The sequence below is a fragment of the Clarias gariepinus genome, chromosome 13 (assembly GCF_024256425.1).
Source record: "Clarias gariepinus isolate MV-2021 ecotype Netherlands chromosome 13, CGAR_prim_01v2, whole genome shotgun sequence".
Lineage (NCBI taxonomy): Eukaryota > Metazoa > Chordata > Actinopteri > Siluriformes > Clariidae > Clarias > Clarias gariepinus.
In genome coordinates this window covers 26,646,179-26,668,031 of record NC_071112.1, presented here as the reverse complement: position 1 = coordinate 26,668,031, position 21,853 = coordinate 26,646,179, and the positions used below count along the sequence as shown (strand labels likewise).

The window sequence follows — 21,853 nt, the reverse complement described above, 5'->3', positions numbered from 1 at the left end:
ATTCAGCTTCCAGGTAGAAAGTGTTTTTGTCATGTTAATTAATATGTTGTTTAGTTTTTTTTTCTTTAATATCATGTATTGTGATACATCGTCTAGACTCATATCTGTTAATTAACAATTCTCTATTTCAAAACATCCCAGCCTCATACGCATGGCTGTCAAGGCAGCCCACCCTACAGGGCTCAGCCAAGTCCCGCTCAGTGTTTCCCGAAAAAAACGCCGTCTCGAGCCCTGCAGTCTAGCTTTTTCATCTCAATAACAGCACTCAAAGAAAAATGACTACCCCGCAGGCAAGAGGGAGACGTATTACTCCTTTAAACACAGAGCCTTCAGATGACTGCCATGTAAAGGAAGTACAGGCACTTGTGAGGAGAGCTCTGTAATAAACCTGCCTCTCTCTCACTCTCTTTTTCTCTTTCTCAAAGGGGTCCCTTTGGAACAGTTTGTGTCTCTCATGGGGAGGAAGTCATCAGCAGGGGATCCGTATGAGAAGACGAGACAGATCTTCAGCGCATTTGATCTACACTGTATGTTCCTGCTCTGTGACTCTATCTTTCTTTCTGTCCTCTGCATTGGTAAAAGGAATACACAGTTTTTCACCTTTACCAGTAGCTTCTGTGTGAATATTGTAAATGTTTTCCTTGTGTTAAAAAAAACAACAACTTTTATATGACTTGTGAATTGAAGTCTTTTGGAAGTATACACTATTATTCAAATATATAAGTTTCTAAAGACCTCTATTTTTCTTATACCCCAACAATTGAACAAGGCTATCCTTTTCTATTAATCAAAAAACACCATACTATTTATATGTTCATAGTTTAATGTTGTGGTTTCTTGCTTGTATTGTAGCACAGTCTTTCCCAAACTTTCAACAAATTCTAATTTAAATTGTGAACATGTGACAGGCTGGTCACATGTTTAGTGGTTAGCACTGTCACCTCACACCTCTTGGGTTCAGGTTTGATTCACATCTTGGCTCTGTGTGGATGAAGTTTGTATGTTCTCCCTGTGCTTGGTGGGTTTCTGGATTGGCACTCTAGATCCAGACGCCCCCACTGACCCTGTATACAGGATAAAGCGGTATAGACGATGAGTGAATGAGCATTTATACAGTATGTTATAATTATCTATGAAAATGCATTATCCCTAAATGCTTGTGGAGTGTGTGTTATGATCTATAAGTAATCTTCAGAAAACGTTATAACAATACCATAGAAACTCCGCTCCACATTTGTGATATTGTTTTACTTTAATAAATACAAAAAAACTTGCTTTAAAACATTCTTATTGCTGCAGCAAGTTAGTGCTCTGAATTGATATAAAAAAAAATGCATTAAAATTTTGACCATTTATGTAGAATTTTGACCATGTCTTAATTAAGTACTTGTTATTGTTGTAAGGGCTTGTTAAGAAATCGGACTAAGCATAATGCACTAGGTAAACTGACACTGAACGTTCCTGGATAGCAGTTAACATTTTTATTATAAATATTATGAACCATAACGGCTTGTCATAGATACTTATAAAAGTGGTTATACTATTAACTGTTACAAAGCACATGAATTAGACATTGGAGACTGTGTGCATGTACAAACCAAAAAATTGATGAAAAACTGAGACGTTAAATCACTTGTTAAAGACATTCACCATATCTCGATTACTGATTTTTAATCGTTAAATAAGAACTCAATTTTATCTTTTAGCCAATTTTTACCCTTAAATAATAATAATAGCTAAATAATTAGTTTAATATTATCATGTGCTTTATTTGTACTGTGGTAGATTTAGTATTTCTCCAAAGTGCTTATGAAGCTTTTCACTTTGAGATTAGTGGGTGCTCTGTCTCTCCAGCTCTCACTCACTCAAACAGCCTGTTTGTGGTCTTTAAATTTTCCAAAAGTCAATAGGTTGTGTGTGTTCTTTGTACAGGCCTGTGTGCAAAAACTTTTTCTTCTTATTTAGGCTGCAAGAAAACTCGTGCATGTCTTTGAGTATTGCATTCTTTAAGTAGTTTGTATTCTAAATTAAGTCATTATCTGAAATTAAATGAATGAAAGAGTTTGGGGAGGAAAACAGGGGGGTAACCTACAGTAGGTTGTGCAATCTCAGTAGATTGTCCATGCCCTTCTCAGGAAATGTTTGTTTGATATATTATCAGAATTGTGTGTAATTAAGTAATTTAATTGTACTGCTAAAATAATCTCAATGAATTAGAAGAAGAGAATCAGGTGAGAATGATTTAATCTGGATGGAAAGCCCAGGGATATTTTTTTCATTTAATTAACCTAACTGACTGTTGCTAAAGAGATGCATGGATGTATTTATGCCGACCTTGGTTACGTCTTTGCTTTGTCCCCTCTGGAAGGGGCTTAATACTCACTTGTGGCTTAACTTTGAAATGTTCTAAACTTGTTATAGCTTAGCCATCCATACTGCAGCTTTCTGAAGATTGAAGGTTAGAGACCGTGAGAACGTGACATCTAACCAGTCAAGCTTCAGGTAAAATCTACAAGGACCGACTGTTCCTTTAAATCTATATAAAAGAAAAGTGATTATCATCAAGTACTGAAGCTTGTTTCAGGTGGGTGTTGATTTGAAATGAGATTGCTAGTGAACCATCAAATTCATCTGAAGGGCCAAATTACTTTGCAAGAGTTTATTCATCCTTTCTTTAAATTATCAGTGACCTGAAAATGAGCTAATTTAAGAATGGCAAATTAGGTGTTTGTGCCAAACTTTGGCGATGAGACTTTTAGTAACGTTTTGTCAGCAAAAAAAAAAATCAGTGTAAACCAAAGTTCTTACTGAACAACAGGAACTTGCTTACTGTTATAGGATGTTATACAGTCAGACGTTTACACACACTCATGAACATGAAGGTCAAGCCAATAATAGGTTGTAATCTCTTGAACTAGTCTTTTTCTGGGACAAAATAATTGTACAACAACTAATATTTTAAAAAAAGAAAACCCCAAGGATTTATGAGTTTTGATGTATTTTCTGAAATTAAGACATGGTCAAAATTATACATAAATGGACAAAAATATATATACAATATATATATATATATATATATATATATATATATATATATATATATATACACCTGATACATCCCTTAGCAATATTCTCAAATGTTCAATATGTTTGAGACTTATAGTCCTTAAAGGTAGCCTTCTTTACCCATTCTACACACAGATTTGGTGTGTTTGGGGTCATTTCTGTGTTGGAACAGGTTTTTTTTTCTGTCTAGTTGATGAATTGAGGTTCTCCTCTTTCATCATAATTCCGTCCACTTTGTGAAATGCACCAGTTCAACTGGCAGTAACACAGCCCTAGAGCAGGATGTTACCACCATCATGATTAACAGCCTCTATAGTGTTCATGGGATTTAGTGACTTACCTTTACACTTCTGAACATAGCTCTGGTCAGAACTTTAATTCAGAAGCCTTCCTTCTCTGTCCATGTTGGCACATGCAATTTTTAGTTGAGCTTGAACCTGTGGATTTTGTAGCAGGAGCTTCTTTCTTGGACAGCAGCTTTTTAGTCCATTGTGATATAAAAATGGCTTTACTGGAGAGACTGGTGTTCCAGCAGCTTCCTTGGTGGTTACTTGGTTGTTCTTGACCACTCAAAGAATTTCCTTTCAGCTGAGGTGTGTTCAGTCAGTCAGAATCTGGAAGATACCAATTCATTTTGTCTTTCCTCAATTCACCCTCCTTTACTGTAATCTAGCATCTTCCAGCTTTTGACTAACTGAACACACCTGATCCAGCAGTAAGCAGTAAGTAGTGCAGGGATAATTGGGCTAAGGCTCTTTAGCACAAGGGCTGGGCACTGTAGTAGAATATCAAGATGATGCTTACCAGGACCGCTGTTAAACTTTTTGAAGGGTTGTTTACTTAACTTGCTTGCTTAATTTTGTTGAATATATTTTCTATAACAGCAGCTCTGAGAGAAGTGCAACAAGAGGTGATTATGTATCATATTTACCGTATTTATAGATGAGAACCGGAACTAATTTAGCTAAGTATAATTAATCATGGATAATACTACAATGTTTTGTTCTGTAATACGTCTTTACTTGTTGTGGTATCAAAAGAATAAAATATTCCAGTACTTCAGGATGGCATCATAAATTTACAGGGTGTTCCTTTTAAATACTACTGTGATCATTTCCTTTCTAATCAGAATCTGTCACTGCACATAAATGCATTAAAAAGACATCAGCATTAGAGCCATCACTGCCAGAAAATCAGTTGAGTTCAAAGTTTATATCACTGCAACACGTCTCAATAACTCCATCAGCTCCAGGATAGATTGCCTTTGTTCCTCTGCCAACTTAGCTTAAAACCTCTGTCTGGGTTTTCCGTGCGTGAAGGATCTGACAGCACGCCAACGCCATCGAGCCCTTCGCTGTCTTTAGCTCGCCTGCCGCAGCTGTGTGAGGTGTTTGAAGGCTCCGTCAGTGCTGTCACCCCGTCCTTGTCTTCAATGGGAACAAATTGAGGGGAAAAGCACGCTTAAGTGTGCTGCCGCCATCCTGAGCCGACGTGGCAGTGTGCCCAGTGATGGAGAGTGCTTGGCACTGCCAGAGAACCTGTCATTTTCTCATGCAGGCCACATTTCTCCATCAAAGCAGACACACACACCTTATTGACTTATCTCCTTCCTACCTGTTACCACACCAGCTAGGTACTGTGTGGGATTTTATGTCAAAGCATATGTTCTACATAGCAAACCTGTCTGTGTATACTTTATACTAGTGTTAACATTAGTTAAAAAAGTAATTGTTAGATATAAAGATACTCTGTAGATAGATTAGGTTTGAAATTTTTTAAAATATTGCTAAAATTAAGATATCGCTTTTATTCATTGCACTGTGGGTAAATAAAAAAAAGAAATCTTAATAGCAAATGACAGACCTAAATAAGCCTTTAAATCCAGCCCAAATCAATCACATGATTATAAAACTGATTTAAAATGCTTAATCTAAGGTAACATTAGTTTCACCTTTGCTGGTTAATATTCAGAAATCACAAATAATTATATCAAAGGGCATCAATTATTAACATTTTAAAGTTGTATATTAAAAACAATAAAAAGATAACCAAATTCTTTTGCAAGCAAAAATGTTTTATAAGATTAACAAAGATGTTTTTTTTTTTATTCATACTGTATGTTGATGTGTATGCAAAAGATATTCCTAAACACAACTCATTTGCATGCAGCGATGCCCATAAAACTCCATAAAAGTTCTTTAAAACTAAAAATTTGGGTAAAGGCTGAAAAGCTGAAGAACAGGAATGTTTTTACTTACTTCTATGCCAATATACTATTTCATAGTAATTATATTAATAATGATGAGCAAGCGATAAATCTTTAGTTAGCCTGGATCTCTGATTACGGCTTACAGTTGTACTAAGGATCGAGACCAAGGAGTTACCGAAACACTAATGTCGGGAGGGGGCAGCTAAAATCTTTATACATGTTTCAAGTTTCCTTCCAACACTAATGAAGCTAATGAACAAAAAATTGAATTTACACAGAGCACAAAAGATGTTACCGGCCTCTACCGAGCTCTTCAGAGGTCGTAACAAATTTGCATCAGTGTAGATTCAGTAGCAAATTCGGCTTACTGGAATAGGGATATGATCTGGTGAACCAGCATGGGGCTGTGTTGTTGATAGAAACTTCAAAGCTTTTCTCTAAGTCAAATTTGATAACCTGTCTGGTAAAAACTATAAATATAATAAAAAAAAAGTGGTTTTATTTTTACAGTATATTCCAGCACAGTAATTCATGCAGATTATATCATCTAAAATTGAGGTTTTCTTTAGTAAGTATTTTTATGTGCTCTTATACAAAGAGTTCTCTGAATTTAAAAGATTCTTGTGAATGAAAATTTCATGAATAATCATTTGTTCAAATCAAAGTGCTTCAGGATAGATATATAGGTAACCATCTTGGTGAATGAGGCTTAAAGTAAATACTACCTGTACCAATGATTATATTATCCATGACTAAAAACAAATTTTACAAAATGTTGTTTATGAGCTGAGCATAAGATCGTCTGGGCAGACAGAAGGAGGTGAACCAGTATTAAAGTAGTTAAGTCCCCATTCAGTCACTCTATGATGTTCTGCCCCGCCCAGTATCTGCACTTTTGGGGCATGGCAGATACCCCAGAGTGCCAACTACACCAAGGGGTGGCATAGATGCGGTCGCTGACAGGTACGATCAGAACAGCAATTCAAAACTGCAAACACCAGCATACCCCATACGTTCTATGACCTTTGTCTTTGTCAATTCCTACCAGTAAATGGGCAGAAAAGACGAGCCACAAGATACAGTGGGGTAAAAAAGTATTTAGTCAGCCACCAATTGTGCAAGTTCTCCCACCTAAAAAGATGAGAGAGGCCTGTAATTTTAATCATAGGTATACCCCAACTATGAGAGACAAAATAAGACATAAATCCAGAAAATTGCAGTCATCTCAATACTTTGTTATATACTCTTTGTTGTCAAATGATTTCTTTAAGTCTTTACAAGGTTTTCACACACTGTTGCTAGTATTTTGGCCTATTTTTGTTGATGTTTTTGGGCTGTCGCTGGGCAACACTGTCATGCTGAAAGACCCAGCCATGTTTAATTTTCAATGCCTGTGCTGATGGAAGGAGGTTTTTACTCAAAATCTCATGATACATGGCCCCATTCATTCTTCCCTTTACAAGGATCAGTCATTCTGGTCCCTTTGCAGAAAAACAGCCCCAAAGCATGATGTTTCTACCCCCATGCTTCACAGTAGGTATGGTGTTCTTTGGATGCAACTCAGTATTCTTTCTCCTCCAAATACGAAGTTTTATTTTGGATTTGTCCTCTTTTGGATTATCCAAATGTTCTCTAGCATACTTCAGACCGGCCTGGACATGTACTGGCTTAAGCAGGGGGACATGTCTGGCACTGTCCCCCTGCTTAAAGTCTGGCACTGCAGAATTTAAGTCCCCTAATGGTACCCTTTGTTACTTTGGTCCCAGCTCTCTGCAGGTCATTGACAGGTGTCTTTTATACTGATAACAGATGGCATTAATACAGGTAACGGGTGGAGGACAGATGAGCCTCTTAAAAAAGAAGTTACAGGTCTGTGAGAGCCAGAAGTCTTGCTTGTTTGTAGGTGACCAAATACTTGACAATGAACCTTGAGAGCAGTTTGCATCTGTGGCAAGGTGCGCAAGAACCCGAGTGGTCTGAATCCACCAGATTGAGGTGCCCATAGAACAAAAAGGACAGTCGCCTGCTATAATGCCTATTTCTGTGATTCTTGGCCCTAGCAAGAGCCTTTTCTTTGTTCTTCTTAAGAATTAGTTTTTTTGATATAATGCCTATTTTTTTATTCTTTGCCTTAGCAAGTCACTTTTGCTTGTGCTTCCAAAGTAATGGTTTCTTTGCCGCAATTTGCTGGCAAAGTCAAACAATCACACAGTCTGCTCTGACTAGTGGATGTTGAAAAACATCTGTTGCTTGAACTCTGAGAAGCACGGCTCTAATCTGAGGTGCTGTAAATCAGTTCAGTTTCTGAGGCTGGTTACTTCCAATAAACCTATCCTCTCCAGCAGAGGAAGTTTTGGTCTTCCTTTACCACACTTGGGAATATATTCAAAATTCTTATGATTTTTCATTAAATGACCATTTCTTAAAGCAATAATGAGCTGTTTTTTTTTGTACTTACCTGAGCATTTCTTGCTAAAATATGGATTTGTAGGACTAATAGGGCTATTGACTCTGTATAAAATCAAAAAAAAAATCAATTCATTTCAATAAAATGAAATGAATTTTTATTTTTGTATGTTTGTAGTTTGTATGAAATGTGAATGTCTATGAATCAAAATGATGAAGATTGTCCTGTCAGGAACTAACCGAAGCTGAACAGAAGACGTAGCGATTAGCAGTTCCCCTGTGTGGCGTGGATGGTAAACCCAAACGCGGAAGTGACACGAATAGGCAGGATAACCATGCTTGTTATTTTTAGGACTCTCCCGAATAGAGCGCAAGGGAAAACACAAATTAACCCGCGTCCTAGTGACACACACTCAATTTAGAAGATGACCAAATAAAGTGAGTACTCACAGATTAGCCTATGTAGGTGAAACAACATGGGCGAACTCAATGACTGAGCGATGAACCCTCGTCTCCAAGTCTCATTGGAGTGGTCCCATTCGGGATGGTGGGAGGACAGACGCGGGGTCCGCCCGGGTGGCCCCCTCTTCATGTTGTCTTAAGAGGGCGTCGGCCTTGGTGTTTTTAAATCTCGGGTGGTAGGACAGATAAAAGTTATATTGTTCAAAGAACAGGGCCCACCGCGCCTGTCTTGGGTTGAGTTGTTTTAAATTTCGTATAGTAATCAGATTCTGATGATCGGTCCAGACAATGAAGGGCTCGCTGGCGCCCTGGAGCCAGTGTCGCTATTCCTCCAAGGCCCACTTTATGGCCAGCAGTTCACGGTCCCTTACCCCGTATTGCTGCTGAGTGGGGTCAAATTTTTTTTACACGGGTGTAGCTTCTGGTCTGGACCTCGCTGAGGGAGGAGCGCCCCGGCGCCCACATCCGAGGCATCCACCTCCACAACGAATGGTTTGCTAGGGTCTGGGTGGAGAAGAATGGGGGCAGTGGTGAAGCGGCAGCAGAGTTCTCTAAAGGATGAGATGGCATTGGGGCTGAGTTTAAATGAATAAGGTAAAGGTCAGGTCAGGGTTGTCAAAGGGGCAGCTACTGTACTGTAGTCCCGGATAAAGCGACTATGGAAATTCGCAAACCCGAGAAACTGTTGAAGTTGCACTCACAATTCAACGTTTTTAACTCCGGATCTGAGCTGGCCGAGTGAGATCCTGAAGGACAACAAAGGACGCGACACAAAGCGGTGGCCCCGAGGGAAACGAGCCGGCGTCAGGAACAGGCTGAGAGCCAGTGCACACCGCACACCTCTGCCTAGCATTCTGCTCGCCAACGTCCAGTCACTGGAAAACAAGCTCGATAAACCTCAGGGCCAGGATAAAGTTCCAGAGGGACATTCGGGACTGCAATCTCCTCTGCTTCACCAAGACATGGCTTAACCCAGTGGTGCCGGACCACGCCATCCAGCCGGCCGAGTTCTTCTCGGTTCACCGCATGGACAGGACACGGGACTCGGGGAAGTCAAGGGGAGGCGCCGTGTGTTTAATGGTGAACAGCAGCTGGTGCAACAGCGTGAGCGTTGTTCCTCTCACACGCTCCTGCACACCAAACCTGGAACTACTGTCCATCATGTGTTGTCCTTTTTATCTACCTCGGGAGTTCACATCGGTCATAATCAGCGTCGTTTATATTTCACCACAAGCGGACACGGACACTGCCTTATGCGAGCTGCATGAGGCACTCACACAGCACCAAACACAACACCGGGACGCTGCGGTTATTGTGGCGGGGAACTTTAACAGTGCAACCTCAAACGCGCAGCGCCGAACTTTTATCAGCATATCACCTGCCCCACTAGGGGCGAAAGGACAGTTGATCATTGTTACACAACGGTCAAGGACGGCTACAAGGCACAATCTCACCCTCCGTTTGGTAAAACCGACCACGCCGCCATCTTCCTCATGCCAAAATACAAACAAAGGCTGAAACAGGAAGTTCCGGTTCAGAGGTAGGTCGCGCGCTGGACGGACCAATCGGTGGCCGCGTTACAGGACGCACTCGATGACGCAGACTGGGACATGTTCAGGAACAGCTCCGATGATGACGTCAGCGTGTTTACGGAAGCGGTTGTGAGATTCCTCGGGAAACTAGCGGATGATACAGTGGAGACTATTAAAACGTTAAGACTATTAAAACGTTTCCCAACCAGAAGCCGTGGGTGTATAAAACCATCCGCGACGCTCTGAGATCTCGCACCGCTGCCTACAACATGGGACTCGCGTCGGGGGACATGGAACCATACAAGGCTGCGTCATACAGCGTCCGGAAGGCGGTAAAAGAGGCGAAGCAGCGCTACGGGAGAAAACCAGAGTCACAACAACGTGACTCTAGGAGCCTGTGGCAGGGATTAAGGACAATTACGGACTATAAAGCACCAACACCGATATGACGAAAGCAGACGTGACTCTGGCAGACGAGCTGAACACTTTCTATGCTCGCTTCGAGGCTGCAGCTAAAGACGCTAGCGATGCTAATGCTAGCGGCGCTAATGGCTGCAGACAGGAAGACACTGCCAGCCCTGGAAGCGCGTTCATCATCACCGAGCATGACGCGAGGAGAGCCTTCAAGAGAGTGAACACCAGGAAAGCAGCAGGACCAGACGGCATCTCATGCCGTATTCTCAGAGCCTGCGCAGACCAGCTAGCACCTGTGTTCACTGAGATATTCAACCTCTCTTTATCTCAGTCGTTGAATTCCACATGCTTCAAAGAGTCCATCATTGTTCCTGTCCCAAAGAAACCTGAACCTGCTTCTCTTAATGACTATCGCCCTGTGGCTCTCACCTCAGTAGTGATGAAGTGCTTTGAACGCCTGGTCAGAGACTTCATCATTTCTTCACTACTAGACCCACTCGACCCACTACAGTTTGCATACCGCCCCAACCGTTCTACTGATGATGCCATCTCTCACCTCCTCCACACATCACTCACTCACCTGGACGCTAGGAAAGGGAATTATGTGAAAATGCTCTTCATCGATTACAGCTCTGCATTTAATACCATAATTCCCTCCACACTCACCACCAAACTGGAGCACCTGGGACTCAGCTCATCTATGTGCCAGTGGATCTCCAACTTCCTAACTGGCAGACCACAGGCAGTAAGGATGGGCGGTCATGTCTCAGCCTCCCTCACTCTCAGCACTGGAGCACCCCAGGGCTGTGTTCTGAGCCCCCTGCTGTACTCGTTGTACACCCACGACTGCGTAGCGACTACCAACTCCACTGCCATCAAGTTTGCTGACGACACTGTCGTGGTGGGCCTGATCGCCAACAACGATGAGTCGGCCCACCTAGAGGAGATAGGAAATTTGGAGAAATGGTGCCAGAGGAACAATCTCCTCCTGAACGTCAGCAAGACAAAGGAGCTGATTGTGGATTTTTGTACAAAGCAGGAGAGGAACTACCAGACCCCAGTCATCAACAGCAGCCCAGTGGAGAGAGTGGACAGCTTTCGATACCTCGGTGTTCACATCACGCAAGACCTGTCATGGTCCTGTCACATCAACACCGTGGTAAAAAAGGCCCGGCAGCGTCTCTACCACCTCAGACGCTTGAGAGACTTTAGACTGCCCTCCAAGGTGCTAAGGAATTTCTACTCCTGCACCATAGAGAGTGTCCTGACGGGAAACATCACAACCTGGTTCGGGAACAGCACCATGCAGGACAGACAAGCTCTACAGAGGGTGGTGCGTTCAGCTGAACGAATCATCCGCACCGAGCTCCCTAACCTGCACTCGATCTACAGCAAACGGTGCTGGACTAAGGCGTGAAGGACCTCAGCCATCCCAACAATGGACTGTTCTCTCTGTTGCGGTCTGGGAAGCGATTCCGCTCCTTGAAGACCAATACAGAGAGATTAAGGAGGAGCTTCTTCCCGCAGGCCATAAGGTCTCTCAACCACACAATACAGGACTAATATCATCTCTTTTACATCCAACAGTGGGCATTCATGGACAGTATGGACACGTTTATGCACAATTTTTGCACTATATACTTATACTTTCATTATGGACCACTGCACAAATCACTTTAATAATAAGACACTTTAAGAAGTCAGTCACTTTTTGCATATTTGCACACCTCAGCCATTTTTTACATTACTTATGGACAAATTTCTATTTTCTTCTTTCATATTTCTATATTATATATATTTTGTTCTTATTTGTACAGTATATTTTTATTCTTATTTTAGGTAGCACAGTATATTTTTACTTTTACTAGTTAATTTCATTTTTCTGCAATATTTCCTTTACTGCACTATGTCTTTATTTTTACTTGTACAGTATATTTTACCAGTTAACTTTATTTTCTACCGTATTACCTTTTATTTATATTTATTCTTATGTTTAAGTTTTTATTTTAAGGTCACTGGTAGTCGAAAAAGCATTTCACTGCATATTGTACTGTGTATGAATGTGTACGTGACAAATAAAATTTTAATTTGATTTGACCGTCCACAGATGTGATTTTAACAGGCTGGGATAACGCCTCGACTTTTACCCCCAATTTCTTAGCGTAAGCGGTGTCAATGAACCTGCGGCACCGGAATCGATAAAGGCAGTACTTCTGACTAGCTTGTGACCAATTTGGAGGGTTACCTGAATCGTGTGACGAGAACAGGTGTCGGTGGTCGTGAAGGAGAATTGGATGTTCCCCAACATCCCCAACAGTCTGGGCGTTTCCCGGACGGATAGGACAGATTGCCCGATGGTGTTGTGCTGACCCACAGTACGCACACAGACCCTCTCTAAAGCGGCGTTCGCGTTCAGTCACGGTTAGGGAGGTGCGTCCTAATTGCATGGGTTCCCCGGCTCCGGTGTCAACAACGGCAGAAGGTGGAGATCCGACATTTCCAGTGATAGAGGTGACAGAAGGTGCCGGGGTACGAGGTGCAGTGTAGGAAAGCATGGATTATGGCGGCAGGGTCCGTGGAGCTGGCTTCGGACGGGACAAAAGGCGTTGGTCGATACGAAAGGGCTAGCTGTATTAATCCTGTCAGAGTGGCTGGAAGTTCTCGTCCGGTAAGCTCGTCTTTAATCTGTGAAGCAAACCCCTCATAGTAGGCTGTCCGTAGTGCGGAGTCTCCCCAAGCCGTCTGCACTGCGAGAGTGCGGAATTCTGCGGTATAGCGGCTCGCGGACCAACCTTCCTGCCGTAGGTGATATAATTTGGTGTCGGTCTCCACCTTGCCCGCAGAATGTTCGAATGTAAGTTTGAGTTGACCGGTGAATTCTTGATAAGAATGTGCTACATCAGAGTCAGCACAAAGGACTGCCGTGGCCCACTCAGCTGCCTGCCCAGTTAGCAACGAAACTAGGAGAGGAATGTGCACCCGATTGGTGAAGTATTTGGTGGCACTGAACTCAAACACCAGTTTGAGGGCTGTTAGAAAAACACTGCATCTCCCGTTCATGCCATCCCATTTGTCAGGCAAGGCCGCAACGTCTTGGATGCTCCGGCCCAGAATAGCGATCTCTCCGGTTAGCTTATCAATCAGCACCGCATGCTGGTCCACCACATCGCAGAGGCGCGCATGATTCGCTGGGTTCACCGCGGAGGGCTCAGTCATTCTGTCAGGAACTAACCGGAGCTGAACAGAAGACGTAGCAATTAGCTGTGTGGGATAACCACGCTTGTTATTTTGACTCTCCCGGATAGAGAGCAAGGGAAAACACAAATTAACTCTCGCCCTGGTGACACACACTTAATCGAGAAGATGACCAAATAAAGTGAGTACTCACAGATTAGCCGATGTAGCTAGTGAAATGACATGGGCGAACTCAATGACTGAGCGATGTGCCGTGATATGTTTACTCCTTTTATACTTCCTGGTTCACGACCGCATAACTTCCGGGTCCTAGTGCCGGTCGCGGGTTGAGTGTGCATGACATGTCCCTGACAAGCAAGCCAAGGATGACGACGACAGTGGCAAGGAAAAACTCCCTGAGATGGCAATAGGAAGAAACCTTGAGAGGAACCAGACTCAACAGCTAACACTTCCTTGTTTGGGTAAAAACGGACTGCAGGGATTGATCTGCATCATACGGTGTGAGACTGGATGTTTAGCATAACAGGAGATGTGTTTAACTCGCCCTCGGCTTGCTCATCAGGGACTATCTGACCATTTTAATTTATTCCATTTCATACAAACTTAAATAATTTTTTTGATTGTGCAAAGTTGCTTTGCGACAATGACAATTATTAAAAGCGCTATACAAATAAAATAAAATTGAATTAAGTTAATATGGATTTCAGTCCGTTATTGGAGGCTCAGGTAAACTTTAGGAAACTCCAGTCCTCAACTATCGAGCAACTGCAGTCATGCCTATTCAAAGCACTGCAGAGTGTCCTCTTGCGGTTTTGCCTCTTGCAAGACCCGCATAATTACAAATAAACTACTTGTTCAATGTAAACACACCACAGCACCAACAGATATTACTTTGAAAATCTAACCTAGATATTTCTCCTGGAATTACTTCAAATTTTTTTACTATTGAAATAATAGTACCTTAAAAACTTTGTGGTTTGTTTAGATGCAGTTTTGCAAAGCTTAGTCATGCTTTCATATTTACTTATTTATTTATTTTGTATTTTTCTGAGCATTGCATGGTCTGACCTTGGGGTGAATGTACTGGGACATCCTGGGAAGACTGTCTTGAATGTTTTCCGTTTGCGAATAATCTTAATTACAATTGTTTGAGAATAACACTGTAGAATGGTACAACTACCATGTTTGGAAATGGTTTTATAACACTGTCACGGCACGCTGGGTCACGCCCACATCTCAAGTAAGGTCATGATTACCTGAAAACAGCTCCACAATCCATCCCGCTCCTTGCTTTTCACTGCCTCATTCATCTGTCCATATACATGCACCGATAGTTGACTGCATAATCCCCACATCGCCTGGGCAAGGAAAAGCATCCTGGATTGGTGTCCTACTTGCCATTCCTTATGCCTCCGTTCTGCCACTACAGAAGGGTCGTGCCCGCCTCTCTAGAGGGGATGCCTAATCTAACTAAACTCCACGCCAAGTATCAGCGTTCAGCAAGTCACATGCCATCTCATTACCTCCTCACTGTCCATAAGACTGTGTCATCGACCTCCTTCCGGGCACTACGCCACCTAAAGGGCGACTTTACACTCTCTCATGTCCCAAGAGACATGGAACAATACATCCCTGAATCACTTTCAGCTGGAATCATCCGCCTTTCCTTCTCCCCCGCAGGGCGGGCCTCTTCTTTATGGAAAAAAAAAGGACAAGTCCCTCAGACCCTGCATCGACTAAAGAAGACTTAATGAGATCACGGTCAAGAAACGCTACCCGCTTCCCCTCATGTCCACTGCATTTGAGTTACTTCAGGATGCCCGCCCAAGTTAGACCTAAGAAACACCCACCACCTGGTCCGTATGAGAGAAGATAATGAGTGGAAGACTGCACTTAATACCCTCACGGGTCATTATGAGTACGTGGTGGTTCCGTTTATTAATGGCGTTCTCAGAGACTTTCTTTTTGTTTTTGTGTTTGCTTACTTCAATGACATTCTAATCTTCTTCTGCTTCCTACGGGAGCATAAGCTTCATGTGTGTCAGGTCATTCAAAATTTACTGGAAAATAAGTTCTATTTCAAGGCTGAGTAATGTGAGTTTCACTGTAAATCCAGCTTCTTCCTGGGGTATGCCAGTTTACCATCAGACATTCAGATGGACCCAGTCAAGTTAGGGGCTGTCACTGATTAGTCAACACCATCTCCAAGGCAGCAGCTTCAACGCTTTTTGGGCTTCACCAACTTCTATCGATGTTTCATCCGTGACTTCAGCACGACGGCGGCCCCAATCACGTCTCTCACATCTATCAAGATCCCATTCTGATGGAACTCCCTAGCAAAGAAGGCTTTAAGGGGCTCAAGTGGTGCTTCACCGCTGCACTTCCCTAATCCTTCCCTCCAATTCATTGTCAAAGTTGATACATCCGAGACAGGAGTGGGAGCTATGCTCTCTCAAACAACACTGAAGGACAACAAACTTCGTCTATGCTCTTTCTTTTCTCGTCAGCTCATACCCCCTGAATGGAACTACGACATTAGGGATTGTGAGTTGCTAGCAGTTAAGGTAGCCGTTGAATAATGAAGACACTGGTTGGAAGGAGTTAAACACCCGTTTCTTGTTTAGACTGATTACAAGAACCTAGAATATCTCAAGTCGAAGAATGGGGCCACAGCTCCAGGCTAGCCTGTCACTCAGAGGCAACCCGCACCTACTCATTGCTTAGTTAACGCTTCTGGTGGCCAACCATAAAGGAGAATGTCAAAAGCTTTGTGGCATCCTGTGATGACTGTGCCAGGAACGAGCGCGCCGCTGGATTATTGTGTGTTTTTTGCCGCAGTTCTCTCGCGTTCACGTTCATGATTTCTTTCTCACGTTACCGACCACGCTTTGTCTCGTTTTGCCTCTCGCCTCACGCTCAGGATTTATGATCGCACTTGGATTTAACGGCTTTGAACTTTCGCTTTCGTTTTTCGACTACGGCTCTGCTTAGTGTTTGTTTTGGCTCGTCGCCCCCGCTGACGGATTACACGGCTTCGGACTTCCGCTCTCGCCCCTCGACTACGATCCAGATTCGCCCTTCTACTGCTACACTGCTCCTTATCTCTTTGCTCTGCTCGCCCAACGCCTCACAGAACCACCTGCCTCTCTGCACCTGGATCCATCTCTCCGCCTGCTCGTTCTCACCCCGTGACAAATTCATGCTCCATCAGACTGGCCCTTCCATTATCCCTGCGCCCAATTAACCCCACGTTCCACACCTCCCATGTCCGCCGACTGGTCCCGTGTGTTTTGTTACCACCCCCCGCCCCCTCCTCCACCTCGACTTATAGACTGTGGTAAAGCCTTCACCATCCGTAAACTCCTTAAGTCCCGTCGCCGTGCTATCCATACCTAGTATTTAAGCATTTCTTTCTACTTTGACCTTCTGGATCTCGACCATGCTTTGTTTTCACAACTTCCTCTTTGGCTCATGTTACAGATCCTTTGCCTTCGCAGATTTTCTGAGATTTTCACAGACCTTATTCAGGAAAAACAGTAAACGGTCACTCTGTGCTTGGATTCTTTACCTCCACACCCTACTGTGACAAACCCTTTCAAAATTGATGCACAGCAACAATTGCTTTTCAAAGACCATTGCTTATTTCTTTTATCTTGGCATTGTGTTAACACACCTGAATGCTCCAGATCAGCAAACTGGCAAAACTTTACATTTTATAGAGGTCTGCAAACCTGCCGATGATCAATTAATCAAGTGCCGATGATTAGCAGTACCGTCTAAAACCTTGTGGAAGCGGTAAGGGGGTAGTTGGTATTGGCTGCATGTTTTTTCTTTTAGGTTTTATTTTTGTTAAATAAATAATGAAGTTGTGTTGTTATTCTTCCGAGGTTGAATATGTTTTTAAACACACAGAATTAAAAGTGGGGGGTAATATGCCACAGAATATAAACATGTAAATAAAGAATGACACTTAATACTATTTATTACCCACGGCTCCATCCTGATGCCTGCATGCTACCATTACCTGAGAATGGAGTATGCGGTCAACTCACTGCTGCTCCTCACGCTGCTCCAATGTTTTGGCAGCCCTTTATTCTGCCTGTTGTATGCGTCATCGACCTAAATGCTTTTCAGTCTGATTCAGGCTTTAATTAGCTAAGAGCTCGGTCTGACAAACCTGTTTTCACTGTAGACAACACTGCCCTCTGTTAATTCAGAGAGAAATATGTTTGACATGTTTGTGATAAAACTACCTGTGCAAACACCAGCCACAGGCCAAATACACAAACAGAAATTGGCTTATAAATAAAGAATGACACTTCATTTTGTTTATTACATTTATTGTTATGAAATATCTGTAAAAGTAGTTCGTACCTGTTATATCAACTATAAACAGTAATAAAGCCCATATACTGTTAGAAGAACGTTACAAAGTGCTGACATTGAAGCACTGACATTCAGAGCAAGAAGCACTCTGTTAGAGCAACAGTTATAAAAAATAGAGAATTCGGCCGTGTTGTGGTGTAATGTTATAAAAAAATTTCATTTATATATATATATATATATATATATATATATATATATATATATATACACACTTAACAAAAATATAAACGCAACACCTTTGTTTCTGCTCCGATTTTTCATGAGATGGACTTAAAGATCTAAAATTCATTTCAGATACACAATATTATAATTTCTCTCAAACATTGTTCACAAATCAGTATAAATGTGTGATAGTGAGCACTTCTGCTTTGCTGAGATAGTCCATCCCACCTCACAGGTGTGCCACATCAAGATGCTGATCTGACATCATGAGTAGTGCACAGGTGTACCTTATACTGCCCACATTAAAAGGCAGTTTTTGCTTTATTGGGGGTCTGGGGACCGGTCACTATCTGGTGTGACCACCATTTGCCTCATGCAGTGCAACACATTTCTTTGCATAGAGTTGACCACCATTTGCCTCATGCAGTGCAACACATCTTCGCATAGAGTTTATCAGATTGTCAATTGTGGCCTGTGGAATGTTGGCCCACTTCTTCTTAATGGCTGTGTGAAGTTCTTGGATATTAGTGGGAACTGGTACACGCTGCCGTATACGCCGGTCAAGCACATCCCAAACATGCTCAACGGGTGACATGTCCGGTGAGTATGCTGGCCATGCAAGAACTGGGACATTTTCAGCTTCCAAGAACTGTGTACAGATCCTTGCAACATGGGGCCGTGCATTATCTTGCTGAAACATGAGGTGATGTTCATGGATGTATGGCACAACAATGGGCCTCAGGATCTCATCACGCTATCTCTGTGCATTTAAAATGCCATCAATAAAATGTACCTGTGTTCTTCGTCCATAACAGATGCCTGCCCTACCATAACCCCACCACCACCATGGGCCACTCGATCCACAACATTGACATCAGCAAAGCGCTCACGCACACGACGCTACACATGCTGTCTGCCATCTGCCCTGAACAATGTAAACCGAGATTCATTTGTGAAGAGAACCCCTCTCCAACGTGCCAGACGCCAGTGAATGTGAGCATTTGCCCACTCAAGTCTGTTACGGCGACGAGCTGGAGTCAGGTCAAGACCCTGATGAGGACGACGAGCATGCAGTTGAGCTTCCGTGAGGCGGTTTCTGACAGTTTGTGCAGAAATTGTTTGGTTATGCAAACCAATTGTTTCAGCAGCTCAAGAGTTCAAAAGTTTGGAGTCACTTTCTAACTCCATGATCGTTCCTGATTTTTATTTCTTTCTATATTGTAAGTGAATGCTGAAGGCGTCCAAAAATGCATTAATCTCCTTTGAACAGTTGATATTGAGATGTTTCTGCTACTTATGCTCTGTAAAGACTTCATAATGCCTCTAATCTAAAGTGCTGTTAATTGGTCATTTTTCAGGCTGATAACTCTAAATGAACTTATCGTTTGTGGCAGAGGTAGGTTTTGGTCTTGCCCTCCTGGGATGGCATTAATGAGAGCCAGTTTCATGGTGCTTGGCGGATTTTGCAATGCACTTGACAATACTGTTCCTGCAAGAACTATTACAGAAAGCCTGACCTCTGTGTCTTAAAATAACAACTCACTGTTGTTTTTGTTGTTGTTACGTAATTACCTAATTCCATATGTGTTATTTTAGAGTTTTTTTATTTGAAATCCGCAGTATTGTTGTAGAATGTAGAAAATAAATCACTAAACAAAAACAAAAAAATTTGCAAGTGACCCCAAACTTTTGAACGGTAGTGTATATATTAAGTATGAAATACATAATGATGTAATTAATTTGTAAGTAAAATCATCATCTGTTAGCTGACACCTAGGGTATAAATAGTTTGCATTCATACGCTACACGTTTATACGTTTTGAGTGTTTTTCTCCAACACTCAATTGATTTGATCTCAGTAAAATGCCATGAAATGGTCAGTCCCACTGATTGATATTCAGCGCACCATGTTCACTCTCATCCCTGTGATCCCAACTCCGAGCTGTGCCATGCCCCCTCATCAGTTCAACAGACACGCTAAACATATTCCACTTTCAGCCCTGACTTTGGACGGCAGTGCTCTAAGTCTCCTCGGGGGAGCTATTTCCAACGAATCAAAGTCCACAGGGCAGAATGATGAGCTCAGAGACAACAGAATCTCAGTATTCTCAGGAAACAGCTCCTCATCACTCTGACACTCGACCAGCATTCTGTTCCTTTCATTCAGATTTCTTAGACAAAACAACAAAGTCTCACCAAACCAACACTGAGAACAGGAAACGGCAAATCAAGTTTATTCCTGAAATCAGGTGATTTTAAGATATTTATCAGATGTTCATTTATTCAATTATTCATCCTGATCAAGCATGACTTGCAGATGCAATGAGGGATGCAGAATTCAGGCTAATCATATAGACCATGGTTAAATGTCTATATGATTAGCCTGGTTGAAATGTGTCTTAGTTGGTTAGATTTTTGTGGTCCACATCATGTGTTTTTCTGTTTTCTGAATCTTATGCACCACGTAGACTGAACATTCTCTGAGCAGATGTTTTATAAAGAACTATAATCTTTATATAACCTTTATAAGCCCTTAATAATATATAAAACCTTAAAAAGCAGCTCTGAGCTTTGTACTAACAACCTTTCTAGGAGAAACTATAGTGGATATAAGTCTCATCTCATTCTTTTTGCAGGCCGTGGATTCCTAAAGTTGGGAGACTTTAGAAGTGTGTTTGCTCGCATTGCTCCTCACCTCCCTGAACGCACCGTGCTGGAGGCTTTTCGGTAAGGAAATGTCTAGTTCCCTTGGCAATGCTTTATTCAATAAGTAACATATTCACTTCAGTGCATCTTCTGTCTGTGTGCTGATCATTGTCATTGAAACTGTCTGCACTTAAACAAGATCCAATGCTAACCAAGCTCTTTGCTTCTGGTGATCTTTGTTTTATATATGTGTGTATATATACAGTGAGGTCAATAAGTATTTGATTACCCTGTGATTGTGCAAGTTCTCTTACTTAAAAATCTTAGAAAAATTTTAAGCATAGGTGCATTTCCACTGTGAGAGACAGATTCTAAAAAGAAAAATCCGGAAATCACGTTGTATGATTTTTTAACAATTTATTTGTAAATTTGTAAAAAGTATTTGATCACTTGCTTATCAGCCAGATTTCTGACCCTCAAAGACCAGTTATTTTGCTTTTAAGTAGTCCATACGCTTCTTACGGAGCCACTCCTTGGTTTTCCTGGCTGTGTGCCTTGGGTCATTGTCATGTTGGAAGACCCAGCCACGACCCATCTTTAATGCTCTGACTGAGGGAAGGAGGTTTTTGCCCAGTATGTCACAATACATGGCCCTATTCATCCTCTCCCTAATACAGTGCAGTCATCCTGTCCCCTGTGCAGAAAAACACCCCCAGAGCCCCATGCTTCACTGTAGGTATGGTATTATTAAGATGATCTTCGTTCTCCAAACACTGCGAATGGAGTTAAGACCAAAAAGTTCAACTTTTGTCTCATCTGATCACAGGACTTTCTCCCATGACTCCTCTGGATCATCCAGAAGGTTCCTGGCAAACTTCAGACGGGCCTGGACAAGGGCTGACTTAAACAGGGGAACCTTCCGTGCGATGAAAGATTTGAAACCAGGATGTCTTAGTGTATTACTGATAGTAGCCTTGGAAATTATGGTCCCAGCTCTCTTCCCGGCATTGACCAGCTCCTCTGGGTAACCAGTAGTTCTGGGCTGGTTCTTCACCATTCTTAGCATCATTGATACCCCATGTATCTACTTAGACTTTGGCTGATTGTGGGGTGCACAGGTGTCTTTATGACAGCTAACGACCTCAAACAGGTGCTACTAATTTAGAATCATGAGCAGAGTGTAGCTAGACTATTTAAAAGCAAAATAACAGGTCTTTAAAGGGTCAGAAATCTGGCTGATAAGCAAGTGATCAAATACTTATTTGACCCACAGTAATTCACAAATAAATTGTTAAAAAGTCATACAATGTGATTTCCGGATTTCTCTTTTTTATATATATATAGGTATATGATTATAACCTGTCTTGCTCTGTGT

General features: G+C 42.2%; 1 protein-coding gene across 3 annotated transcripts in view; it reads left to right on the top strand.

The window, feature by feature from the left end:
* efcab11 (EF-hand calcium binding domain 11) overlaps nt 1-21,853 on the top strand; it is an 84,086-nt gene that overhangs the window by 5,979 nt on the left and 56,254 nt on the right. For all 3 annotated transcript variants that reach the window (XM_053510165.1, XM_053510166.1, XM_053510167.1), the window contains exons 4-5: nt 426-527; nt 20,469-20,559. In XM_053510165.1, the coding sequence (XP_053366140.1) occupies nt 426-527; nt 20,469-20,559 (193 nt within the window). The remainder of the gene's footprint in view (nt 1-425; nt 528-20,468; nt 20,560-21,853) is intronic.